The sequence below is a fragment of the Dermochelys coriacea genome, chromosome 11 (assembly GCF_009764565.3).
Source record: "Dermochelys coriacea isolate rDerCor1 chromosome 11, rDerCor1.pri.v4, whole genome shotgun sequence".
Lineage (NCBI taxonomy): Eukaryota > Metazoa > Chordata > Testudines > Dermochelyidae > Dermochelys > Dermochelys coriacea.
In genome coordinates, this window is record NC_050078.2 from 28,388,189 (window position 1) to 28,400,991 (window position 12,803).

A 12,803-nucleotide genomic window follows, 5' to 3' on the forward strand; every position below is an offset into this window, starting at 1 on the left:
GTATAGAAGTAAGTAGAGAAATAAAGAGCAGTTTCTTACATCACTGGCAATATCTCTGGATGCTTTGGCAGTTTTGATGGGAATAGCATCAATTCGCAAGTCATGGCCTCTCTTCTTTGCCTCTTCCATGGCAAGTTTATATAGACTCTATGAAAAGAACTAAACAGAGTTAAATTCTCATAGCTGGACTATGCATGTTGCCTTCTCTGCAAAACAGTTAGCTCAGAAAGACAACAACTAGAAGAATTATCATACGATCAACTCGGATCTAACAATCTAATTTTCTTAACTTAAAAAGCCAGATCATCATCTGGTGTAAATTTAGATCGGCTGAGGATCTGGGCCAAAGAGTCTAGTTAATGGTTGTACTATTTGTCTATCTTCTTCTTTATCTGATGTAGAATAGAATACAATTTTACAGATCACAGATCACACTTGTCGTGTCAACTCCTCCACTGTAAATGGATCAAATCTTACTTTCCAAAGCAACTGCCTATTGATGCTTATATATTTGTCCCTTACTTACACTGATCAGAAGGACTTTAGGTCTTAAGAATCAAGTTAGAAATGATTTGTTTGATATTTTCAAATATAGGATGAATTTCACAACTTTTTAGCACTAGTACCTTTAACAGGAGGAGCCTCAGCAATTCACTGGAGAACTCATTTGTGGACCCTTAGCTCATACTGATGATCACTTAACAAGAGATTTGTCTCTTTGAAGTCAGTTGGACTCTTCTCATTTGCTCCAACCCCTCAGACAGAGACAAACACCTATAAGAACTCTATCAAGCATTCTTACAACTACAATACCCACCTGCTGAAGTGAAGAAACAGATTGACAGAGCCAGAAGAGTACCCAAAGGTCACCTACTACAGGACAGGCCCAACAAAGAAAGTAACAGAACACCACTTGCCGTCACCTTCAGCCCCCAACTAAACCTCTCCAGCGCATCATCAAGAATCTACAACCTATCCTGAAGGAGGATCCCTCACTCTCACAGATCTTGGGAGACAGGCTAGTCCTTGCTTACATCAGCCCCCCAACCTGAAGCCAATACTCATCAGCAACCATACACCACACAACAAAAACACTAACCCAGGAACCTATCCTTGCAACAAAGCCCTTTGCCAACTCTGTCCACCTATCTATTCAGGGGACACCATCATAGGGCCTAATCACATCAGCCACACTATCAGAGGCTTATTCACCTGCACATCTACCAATGTGATACATGCCATCATGTGCCAGCAATGCCCTCTGCCATGGACATTGGTCAAACTGGACAGTCTCTACGTAAAAGAATAAATGGACACAAATCAGACGTCAAGAATTATAACATTCAAAAACCAGTCGGAGAACACTTCAATCTCTCTGGTCACTCGATTACAGACTTGAGGGTGGCTATCCTTCAACAAAAAAACTTCAAAAACAGACTCCAGCGAGAGACTGCTGAATTGGAATTAATTTGCAAACTGGATACAATTAACTTAGGCTTGAATAGAGACTGGGAATGGATGAGTCATTACACAAAGTAAAACTATTTCCCCATGTTATTTCTCCCCCCCACCCCACCCCCCACTGTTCCTCAGATGTTCTTGTTAACGGCTGGAAATGGCCTATCTTGCTTGTCACCATGAAAGATTTTCCTCCTTCCCCCCCCCCCCCCCCCCCGCTGCTGGTGATGGCTCATCTTAAGTGATCACTCTCCTTACAGTGTGTATGATAGAACCCATTGTTCCATGTTCTCTGTGTGTGTATATAAATCTCTCTACTGTATTTTCCACCAAATGCATCCGATGAAGTGAGCTGTAGCTCACGAAAGCTTATGCTCAAATAAATGTGTTAGTCTCTAAGGTGCCACAAGTACTCCTTTACTCTTTGGCAGGTAAATGTTATGGGATAAGTCAGGAAACTTAGTGTAAATATTTATTTCAAGTTTGTTAAAATATATTTTGGCCAAGCCAATGACACAGCATGATTTCACTTAGATTATTAATACACTCATGACAGAAACTGTGCTTTTGCTCACCTGGCTGTAGTTGAGCTTGTTCTGTCTTGCCAATGTAATCTCTGGTGTGTCAGGCATCATGTGGATTTGAGACTTGTCTTTATCCCAGGCTTCAGTGTATAAACGCTGCAAATGAAATAACAAATGTTAAACCAACAGCAATAAACAAGATAGTGATCAACATATGAGGACCTCATAAAACATTACTTCAAGTAATGCCTAAAAATCATATAATATCTACATTCACACTAACCTCTTTCCGGGTCAAGATTCTGAAAGGGCTTCAATTTCAAAAACGTGTCTAAGTTGCAAAATTTCCACTGGAAAATACTCCTACTCTTGCTTATTTTGCACTCCCTCTGGGCATAGGGACTAATGAAAATCTCAGTAAAGTCAATTGAAAGACTCACACTGACACTGATGGGCTTTGAATCAGGTCCACAAAGTGTAGGCAAGCACTGAGGCCCTGAATACTATGACAAATTCTTTTAATGTATGGACATTTTCAGAGACAACTAGTTCTCAGATATTTTATAAATTGCTACATGTGTCTGGAATTATAGCTAATTGATCATTATACCCTGGGTCTAATACATATTTGGTAATGTAATTTGGGTCTAATACATATAATTACAAATGTAATTTGTTATCTTTAATGGTTTGCAGCACTAGTACCTTTCTCAGAAAGCTAGGACTCACCTTATTCATTGCTTCTGCATTATGCTTGGCCAAGACCATTTCTAAAGAATCCGTTACACTAGTAAATTTTAATTTGTCTGGTGGCTGACGATATATATTGTCACTAAGGATCTGTCCAGCCTTCTTGGCTTTTTCAACATCCAGGGAACCAACTGGGACCCAACCGATGCCTCTCAACCACTGGAGATCTGACTTGTAGCAATTCTATTAACAGTAAATACAGAGATAACTATTTAGTTAACGTATTCAGTTAAATGTCCCAGTACATCTCATGCAGGGTCTGTGCAAGCCCTGTGCACTGAAAAAAACCCCTCCTCCCTCTCTGCACTGGCTCTTAGCCAGCCAGCTACGATCTTTTCCCTCACCTTAGACATATATTGTCTCCCCATCTTCCTCGGGTATCCTCCATCCTACCATGTGTCAGGAAAAGGCTGAGCGAAAATATGGGTTTTTCACTTGGAGTCTTGCATCAATAAGGCCATGAATTTCAGAGTTGAGGGACTTCCACTAAGAACACCCTGACTCAGATATCCAAATTTACAGCTGTGAGCTCAGGTGCCTTAGGTGAGCTGGAAGGACGAAACCTTCCCACAAGTTTCATTAAGAAGCCACTCCGTAGACATTACTGTGGGCATAGCTCACTTTGATTCCCCCCTCAAGTGGGTTTAAGATCCAATCAATCAGCACAATTCATACACCCACTGGCTGTGACCCCGACTTTATATAGCCACAGAGAAAATAATCATGGAACAGCACTTTGTGATGGGGACCAGGTATGGTGTTCCCTTTCAGAGCTTCTCTTTAGCCTATCTCACTGCACAATAGAACTATTGAACCACCATTCCAGAGGTTTCAGATCCTCTACACCCACCAAAAGGGAAACATATCATGCTGAAAGCATAATTTACTATGCAACTGTGATGACTGATACATAAGGCTCCATGTTTGTCACAGAGGTCATGGATTCTGTGACTTTCCGTGACCTCCGTGACTTCTGCAGCAGCCCCGTGTGGCCTGCCCAGGAGCCACCTGAGCAGCTTGGGCAGTCCCCAGGTCAGTTGCACTGGCTGCTGCTGGGGCAGTCGTGGGGCTCTCCAGCAGCAGGAGTTTGGGGGGGAGGGGCTCAGGCTTGGGGCCGCTGCTTATCTGGGGGCAGGGGGAGTCTTCTCCCTCAGCTTCCCTAGCACCACATGCTGCCTCTGCCGGCAGCCAGGCACCATCCCTGCAGCTCCCATTGGTCACGGTTCCCAGCCAATGGGAGCTGTAGAACCGGGGCTTTGGGTGGAGCAGAAGCAGCATGGGGAGCTCTAAGGAGCTGCGGCTGTCGTTTCCCAGGAGCTGGGTAAGGAACCTGTCCCAGCCCCCCCCACGATCCCATCCCCCCCAGACTGCGACTCCCCCCCAACACCTGTGCCCCCCTCTCCAGCATCTCCGGGCTGCAACTCACTCCCCAAGCACCTGCGGCCCCCTCCCCAGCGTCCGCAGTGCTTCCCCGGGCTGCAACCCCTCCCCAGTATTTGCGGTGCCCCCCTGGGGCCACGACTACTCCCATGCCCCCTCCCCAGCACCCACAGCACTTCCCTGAGCTGCACCCCCCGCCAGCACCTGTGGCGCCCCCGGAGTCTCCCGTCCCCAGTTTTAGTCAGGGGTATTTTAGTAAAAGTCATGGACAGGTCATAGGCAGTAAACAAAAATTGACGGCCCCTGACCTGTCCATGACTTTTATTAAAAATACCAGTGACTAAAACGTAGCCTTACTGATATACCTGGGAGCTCTCATATTCAGTACTCACGTCACTCTGTAGCTCATAGGCCTTTCTAGCGTGGATGACATCATTCTGGTCTGGCAGACACGTCCACTGGTGCAGAGGATGTCTATAATCAATGTCACTGACCAGTTCCTGACATTTCTTGGCCAGCACAATTCCCAGCATGTCCACTGGACTATTATACTTGGTCTTCCACTTCTCAAAATCTTTCTTGTACTCCCTGTCACTCTGGATCTTGGCTACATGCATAGACCACATCATCTTGGGATCATCCTGGATGTTGCGGGCTCCCACATGGTGGCCTAGCTGCTTGCGATATCCTTCTTTGTATTTGTACTGTAGGCAAAAAAATAAAGTTCAACAAATTTCAGGTTTCTTGTTAAGAAAATATCCCATAGCAATTTTCTGGCGTCTTCATGGTTAATGGAGAGTTTGGACGCTTTTATGTGAACATGTGTCACTTCATAAAGTATTATTTCTGAGTGCTAAAGCACTCATATGACACCTAGAACTTAGGAAAAAGCTTAGACACAAGAGTCCCTAATATGTAAGTAATATTGTTATTATGCCAGGACCCTGTTCACCGTTTGCCGGAAACCCAATAAGTACACTTTCAACATACTACAATATAAGATTATCTTAACAGGCTCTGAGAGGAATAAGTTCTCCCTGTGACCGTGGATAGCGACTGTTCGTAGTCACGGCTATCTCAAATGACTCAACTAGCATTTAGTCTAAAATGCAGACCAAAGTGGTTAAGTCCATTGTATGAAATCTGCTCATTAACAAAGCCAAACACATTTGTTTTCAAATGCCAATTTCAATTGAATGAGCATGTTACCAGGAAAAGATCAGATAGGCAGTGCTGGTAGATAACACCTCAACAGAAAGATTAATTCATCTAAAAATATTTACTAGCAGTTATTATTAAATAAGACATTAGTTAGAATTAAAACTGGATACGATAACTTCATTTGTCACACCCCTCAAACCAGCAAACAGAGATCCTCAAATAGACAACAGACACTGGGAATGCAATCTTGCCACAGATAAAGTAAGGACAGGCCTACAGGAACTATACAGAAGATTTTATTCCAGGTGTATTCCTATTTATTGTTCAGAAACAGTTTTGCCTGATACATGAGTGTGTTGATGGAGCACGCCTTTAACTAAGCACTATGATGGAGCACACCTTTAACTGCTCACTATGAACTTGAGACCTTCGAAAGTGTGAGGAGAAGGGTCTGAGTTTACTTACCTCACTTGCAATGTCTCGGGAGGCTTTAGCTGCCCTGATTGGAATGGCATCTACCCGTAGGTCATAGCCTTTCTTCTTGTCCTCTTCCATTGCAAGTCTGTACAGTTTCTAAAATCATAACAAATATTCATTACATTTCAGAAATAATGCATTTCCCTTTCATCTAAGTTGTCTTACAAGCTGCCCTTTCATTTTTAAGCAAGGCATCACCTACCTCACTGTAATTCAATTTGTTCTGCTGTGCCAGTAAAATATCAGGGGTATCTGGCATCACGTGGATACTAGTTTTATCTTTATTCCAAGCTTCTGTATACAAGTGCTGAAAAGCAAACAGCAAATATAATAGGATGTTGGAATCATGAAAACCTCAGTCATTGAAATGGTAAGATATAATTATGGCTGAATAAAGCATGATATAGATCAACAATCCTAAGAGTTTCATGCAGGCTGGAACAATAGTAACTAAAACTTAAACAACAGAAATTCTCTTGTTCGCACTGACCTGGAGACCCACTGCAAATTACAGGATTTTACTCATTAATTAATAAAGGTCAGCTACTGATACTCTCATTCATGATGAGTAGTACCTTGCTACACAAGACCACACAATGATTTCAGTAGGATTTTTGAGTGACGTACCATTTGACAGGTGAAATTCTGGCTCTACTCTAGTCAATTGGAATTTTGCTTCAGAGGGGCAAAGATATAGCCCCGCATGATTAATCTAGTTTGATCACAGCAAATACAGCAAGTCTTGCACATCACCAAATGCAATTTTTCCATTATCTTTGTCATTGATGGTTCAGCTTCAACTATTTAATACTTCATAATTTGCTGGCAAATAATGGATTTGATATATTGGAAGTATAATCAAGTCTTACTAATATGGCAATTCACTACAACCTCTGCCATTAGATCAGAGGTATAAGAGGTAAAGAGTGTGGATACTATGTTTTGTGAAGATCAAAAAAAGCAAATTAGCAAAGAGCAATACAATCATAAGATGTTTTGGGGAAATAATTCCTATGAGATGCATATGAATATCTTTCTTAGGTATAATTGGCCAGTTTTCTGCACAATCATGATAAATACTTGAAAAAGAAACAGCCTAGCTCTTTACACTGAGAAATTATTTTATAACATAAAAAAAAATCTAAAAACATACAACCAAACTCTTGGTAAAATCTTTTTCATGTTTCTGATTATAAACATAAACTATTATTAAATATATATTTTTAAAATATACTTGAGCTATGTGCTAGACATTCAAAATACAAAATAAAAGTATTCCACTATAATGGAAATAAATCCTTGATATTCAATGAAAAGGCTGTAGTATTGTAATAAAAAATTCTTTATTTTCCTTAAAAACCAAAACATTAGCATCAAGAAAAATTATATCATTTTAATTCTAGTTGCAAATAAATAGAAAACTCACCTGGTTCATAATTTCAGAACTGTGTTTTGCCAGAACCATTGGTACAGAATCAAGCAGGCTAGTAAATTTGATAGTGTCTGGATGTTGCCGATAGGTATGGTCACTCAGGATGGTGGCTGCTCTCTTATTCTTCTCATCCTCCAAAGAGCCAGCTGGGGACCAGCCAATGCCTTTCATCCACTGAAGATCTGACTTATATACAATCTGAAATTAAAGAGGAAGACAACAAAGTTTATTATTTTAGTTAGACAACATGAACATTTTTTTCTCCAATGCAAAGCAGCACCAATTAAAGAGATTCTCACTGTTTAATCAATATCATATGATGACAGAGGTCATTACCTCACAGCCCTCTGACAAGCCAAGTTCAACACTGACAGATTCTGAATACTGCCCACACTGCTTTTTTTTTCTTGAGACATTTAATTATGTATCAACATGAGGCAAAATAATTTCAAAGGAGGTTTGCAGAGTCATGTAAGAGATTTAGGAACACAAACGTCAATGGTAGTTGCAGTACTAAATGCCTTAGATGATTTTGAAAATCTCCCCCTTTGTTTATAAGTATACATCCCTTTGATCCTTGCATGAAAGGGACCTGAACTACTACCATGCAGGCACAAAGAGGCAACTCTAGAGAACATATATACAAGTCAGACACTGCACACGGGCAAGTCGCTACTCCACAAAAATCTTGCTCCACCTACTGGAAGTTCTGTTTCAGTCAGGGTGGAGATTAATCTAAAACTGGCATGGAGATAACCCAGATACTCAAGGTGCATTTTGGTAATTACAGCCATTGCTTTTCCTTTCTCAGATATCAGAGATAAGAAGGACCTCAAGCTCTGGACATTTCACTTATATAAACAAAACAGTATTTTACAAACATGAAACTCAGATGCTTTTACCCTCTCCCTGCTCTACTGAGAGTTCAAATCCACTGCAGAAAATCTAACTCCAAAGTTCACAAGAGGAGATCAGTACTTAGGATGCAAAAGGAAGGCTACATGCTGCAAACTGTGAACTAATTAACCTGTGAAATGGTTCACTTCCATTGGCAGCATTCTGAAAGTACCCACCTATCCCGTGTGCTCCAGCAAAGGTCCTTGCAGGAAAAAGAGTTCAGAAATGGAGGCCTTTAAATACATTTTTTACATAGGATGAAAAAACGTAATTAGTAAAATGCTTCACTTTTCACAAAGCTGGTAAAAGTAGGACTTACATCACTCTGAAGATCATACGTTTTCCTTGCTTGTACAACATCGTTCTGGTCTGGCAGACATGTCCACTGGTGCAGAGGATGTCTATAATCAACTTCACTAACCAGTTCCTGACACTTCTTGGCAAGTACAATTCCCAGCATATCTACGGGAGTATTATACTTGGTCTTCCATTTTTCAAAATCTTTCTTGTACTCCCTGTCACTCTGGATCTTGGCTACATGCATAGACCACACCATCTTCGGATCATCCTGGATGTTGCGGGCTCCCACATGGTGGCCTAGCTGCTTGCGATACCCTTCTTTGTATTTGTACTGTAGGTTAAAAAAAAGTTCAATTATTTTCAGGGGGATTTGTTAAGAAAGCAACATATAATCCTATAGCAACTCCCTGGAGGACTTCTTCATAAGCTGAGACAGTGGAGGCTTTTATCTGAAGAAGTGTTCTGTTCATAGACTGTGAAATCTGAGTGCTAAAGCACTCGTAGGGCTCTCTGCATAAAAAAAGGTTTAGACACAAGAGTTCCTTAAACATGTAAGTAATAAGATGTCTTTGTGCCTAGGTCTGGTCGCCTATATGCCATAGAAATGTTTCAAGAGGAAAACTACAGCTTCCTCTGCCAGAGACATTGTAGCCAAACTATTTCTTATTCCTTGGTCTGGCTCCTCTGAGGTCAGAATTCAGTTTCTCTCCATCAGTTATTTCCTCAGGTAACAGTCTCCACCTGGTTATAATGGTCTTAAACACAAAGTGCTTTAAGGGCAATTTTGCAGAAACAGTAAGAAAATCATTAAATATAACAGATAAAATAAAAATATGCCTAGCAAATGTAATAGAAAACATCGTTAAACTGATACTAATTTGGTTACTAAGAATCAAAATAGAAAACAGACCTTCAACATACTACAATATTAACTTAGTTTAACAGTCTCCAAGAAAAAAGTTTTCCCTATGACTGCGGATAACCACCGGATTATGGTTATAAATATCCGATATTTTCTACTAGCATTTGGGCTAAATTCCAGTCCAAGAGGGTTAATGCCTTTGCATGAAGTCTAATCATTAACAAGGCCAAATACATTTGTTTTCAAATACCAATTTCAATTAAGTGGGTATGTTACAGGGAAAGATCTGACAGGTAGGTAGGTAGGTTACACTGCAACAAAAATTTAGCTAAAACCATTGAGTAGCAATTATAAAATAAGAGACATTAGTTAGAATTAAAAGTGGATAAGATGACTTCATTTGTCACATCCCTCAAACCATCAAACACAGATCCTCAATTAGACAACAGATGCTGGGAGTGGAACATTGCCACAGATAAAGTAAGAACAAGCCTATCGGAACTATACAGAAGATTTGATTCCAGTTGCACTTCTATTTATTGCTTGGAAAGTGTGCTGTTTGATACATGATTGTGTTGACGAAGTTTGCCCTTAACTGTTCATTATGATGTTGAGACTTGTGAAAGTGCGAGGAGGGTCCAAGTTTACTTACCTCACTTGCAATATCTCGGGAGGCTTTAGCTGCCCTGATTGGAATGGCATCTACCCGTAGGTCATAGCCTTTCTTCTTGTCCTCTTCCATTGCAAGTCTGTACAGTTTCTAAAAAAATTTAAAATATTCAGTACATTTCAGAAATAATGCACTTTCTTTTCATCTAAATATTCTCACATGCTGCCTTTTAATTTTTAAACAAGGCATCACTTACCTCACTGTAATTCAATTTGTTCTGCTGTGCCAGTAAAATATCAGGGGTATCTGGCATCACATGGATACTAGTTTTGTCTTTATTCCAAGCTTCTGTATATGAGCGCTGAAAAGCAAACAGCAAATGTACTAAGATGTTGGAGTCATGAAGACCTCAGTCATTAAAATGATAAAATATAATTCTGACTGAATAAGCGTGATCCAGATGAGTAATCCTAAGAGTTTCATGCAGTCCAGAACAACTGTAACTAAAATTAAAATAACAAGAAAAGTTCTCTTGTTTGTACTGACCTGGAGATCCATTGCAAATTACAGTATTTTACTAATTAATGAATAAATATTAGATACTGAGAACCTCACTCATGTTGCATAGTACCTTGCTTCTCAAGTCCACTCAGTGATTTTGGTGATATTTCTGAGCAACATACTGCTCGACAGGTGAAATCCTGGCTCTCTTGAAGTCAAAGGGAATCTTGCAATTGACTTTGATGGGCCAAAATTTCACCCAGAATGCCTAATCTAGTTTAAATCATAGTAAATTAAGCAAGTTCTATACATCACCACATGCAATTTTTCAATTATCTTTGACAATCATAGTTCATCTTTAATTATTTAATATTTCATAATTTGCTGACAAATAATCTAATTAATTTTGAATATGTATTTAAGTTTTACTAATATGGCAATTTACTACAACGTCTGCCATTAGATCAGAGAGATTGGAGGTGACGTTACGGGTACTATGTTTTGTGAAGAAAAAGAAATGCAAATTAGCAAAGATATATTAAATCATGATATGTTTTTGGGTAACAATTCCCCTGAGATGTATAGGAATATCTTTCTTAGGTATAATTGGCCAGTTGCTTGCACAATAATTGAAAAGGAAATACACAGCTTAGCTCTTTACATTGAGGAATTATTTTATAACACCATAAATAACATACAACCAAATCTTGGTAAATTACTTTCAGATGTTTGTCATTTTATACATATACAGCTACAAAATGTACTTTTAAAATATACTTTAGCTATGTGTTAGAAAATCAAAATACAAAAGTACTCAGTTATACTGGATATAAATCCTTGACATTTAATGAAAAGGCTATAGTGTTGTAATGCAAACATCTTTATTTTCCTTAGAAACCAAAAAGCAAATCTTGAGCATCCAGAAAAATTATATCATTTTAATTCTAATTGCAAATAAATAGAAAACTCACCTGGTTCATAATTTCAGAATTGTACTTTGCTAGAACCATTGGTAGAGAATCAAGCAGGCTAGTAAATTTGATAGTGTCTGGGTGTTGCCGGTAGGTATGGTCACTCAGAATGAGGGCTGCTCTCTTATTCTTCTCATCATCCAGAGAGCCAACTGGGGACCAGCCAACGCCTTTCATCCACTGAAGATCTGACTTATACAAAAGCTGAAACAACAGATGAAGGCAAAACAGTTCACTATTTAGAAAACATGACCATTTTTTCTCCAAAGAAAAGCAGCACCACTTAAAGAGAGTCTCAATGTTTAATCAATATCATATGATAACAGAGGTATTCACCTTGCAGCCCTCTAGCAGGCTAGTTCAACACTGACATACTCTGAAACCCAAGATGGATTCTACATACTTCAGTTACTCCACAAAAATCTTACTTCACCCCCTGGAAGTTCTGTTTCAGTAAGGGAGGAGATTCATCTTTTTTGTATTTTGGGAATTAACAGCCATTTCTTTTCTTCCACCAAATGTCACAGATGAAGAGGCACTTCCTACCCCCTCAAGCTCTGGACATGTCACTTAAACAGCCAAAACAGTAAATATTAAAAATATTAAATAGTAAAATATAGTAAATATTAAATAGTTCTAATATTTAATATCCTTCGATCGGCAGTGAAAAGATCTATAGAAAGATTTGCAGGATCTCAGAGGAGAGACATCTTCTTCCTCTTCTGAGCCTGAAAAAAGCAACACAGGGTAGGGGGAGCTGTTCCCACAGATGTTCTCAGTGGTCTAGCTATGGAAGACACACAAGGGTCAGTAGAAACTATAGGTTAGAGTGATCAAAAAGCTGATGCTGGCATAAATACTGTGTGTGTCATTGGTTCCAAATGCATCAGCAGAACTGACTCCATCATCAGTGCTGGTTGCATTGTCAGTGCTGGTTGCATCATCGATTCCAAGCAAGATGTCAGTGCCAGGTGCATCATCGAAGTCGACTGTGTAGTCAGTGTCAGATGTGTAGTCATTATCAATTGAGGAGATACTGAAACTATCTGAAATAGAGGAGAGTCAGGCAGAGAAAAAAAAAGAAGATCCCTTGCTACTAGGAAAGCCTGAGGAGTAGAAGGCATCTCAGTTGATTATATGAGTGCCAATGGTTCCAGAGGATCCAGTGGAGCTGAAGCACACTGAAAAGGACCCAGTATGGGTGAATTCGCCAGTCTCCACAGCCCCATTGAGCTGAAGGCAACAGTGCTACCTCTGACATGAACAATAAGCACTTTGATTTGTGAGACTTCGAACCAGTACCACAGGACCTACCAGATGACTGTCTGGAGAAGATCAAGAGTTAGAGTATGAATGTTTAGAATGCTTCAATCCACACAGAGAAGGGGAAGTAAGATGTTTGCTCCCAGACTTACATCTGCAGTCAGAAGAAGCTGAAGAAGCTCTCCAAGCTGATGCAGAGTCCCCTTGGTCACCACTG

General features: G+C 39.9%; 1 protein-coding gene across 1 annotated transcript in view; it reads right to left on the reverse strand.

The window, feature by feature from the left end:
- Positions 1-12,803, reverse strand: part of NEB (nebulin) — a 200,323-nt gene that overhangs the window by 102,807 nt on the left and 84,713 nt on the right. The window contains exons 56-66 of the mRNA XM_038422666.2: positions 11,324-11,527; positions 10,108-10,212; positions 9,894-10,001; positions 8,399-8,710; positions 7,177-7,380; positions 5,953-6,057; positions 5,739-5,846; positions 4,505-4,816; positions 2,712-2,915; positions 2,034-2,138; positions 40-147 (exon numbers count right to left, since the gene is read on the reverse strand). Of these exons, the coding sequence (XP_038278594.2) occupies positions 40-147; positions 2,034-2,138; positions 2,712-2,915; positions 4,505-4,816; positions 5,739-5,846; positions 5,953-6,057; positions 7,177-7,380; positions 8,399-8,710; positions 9,894-10,001; positions 10,108-10,212; positions 11,324-11,527 (1,875 nt within the window). The remainder of the gene's footprint in view (positions 1-39; positions 148-2,033; positions 2,139-2,711; positions 2,916-4,504; positions 4,817-5,738; positions 5,847-5,952; positions 6,058-7,176; positions 7,381-8,398; positions 8,711-9,893; positions 10,002-10,107; positions 10,213-11,323; positions 11,528-12,803) is intronic.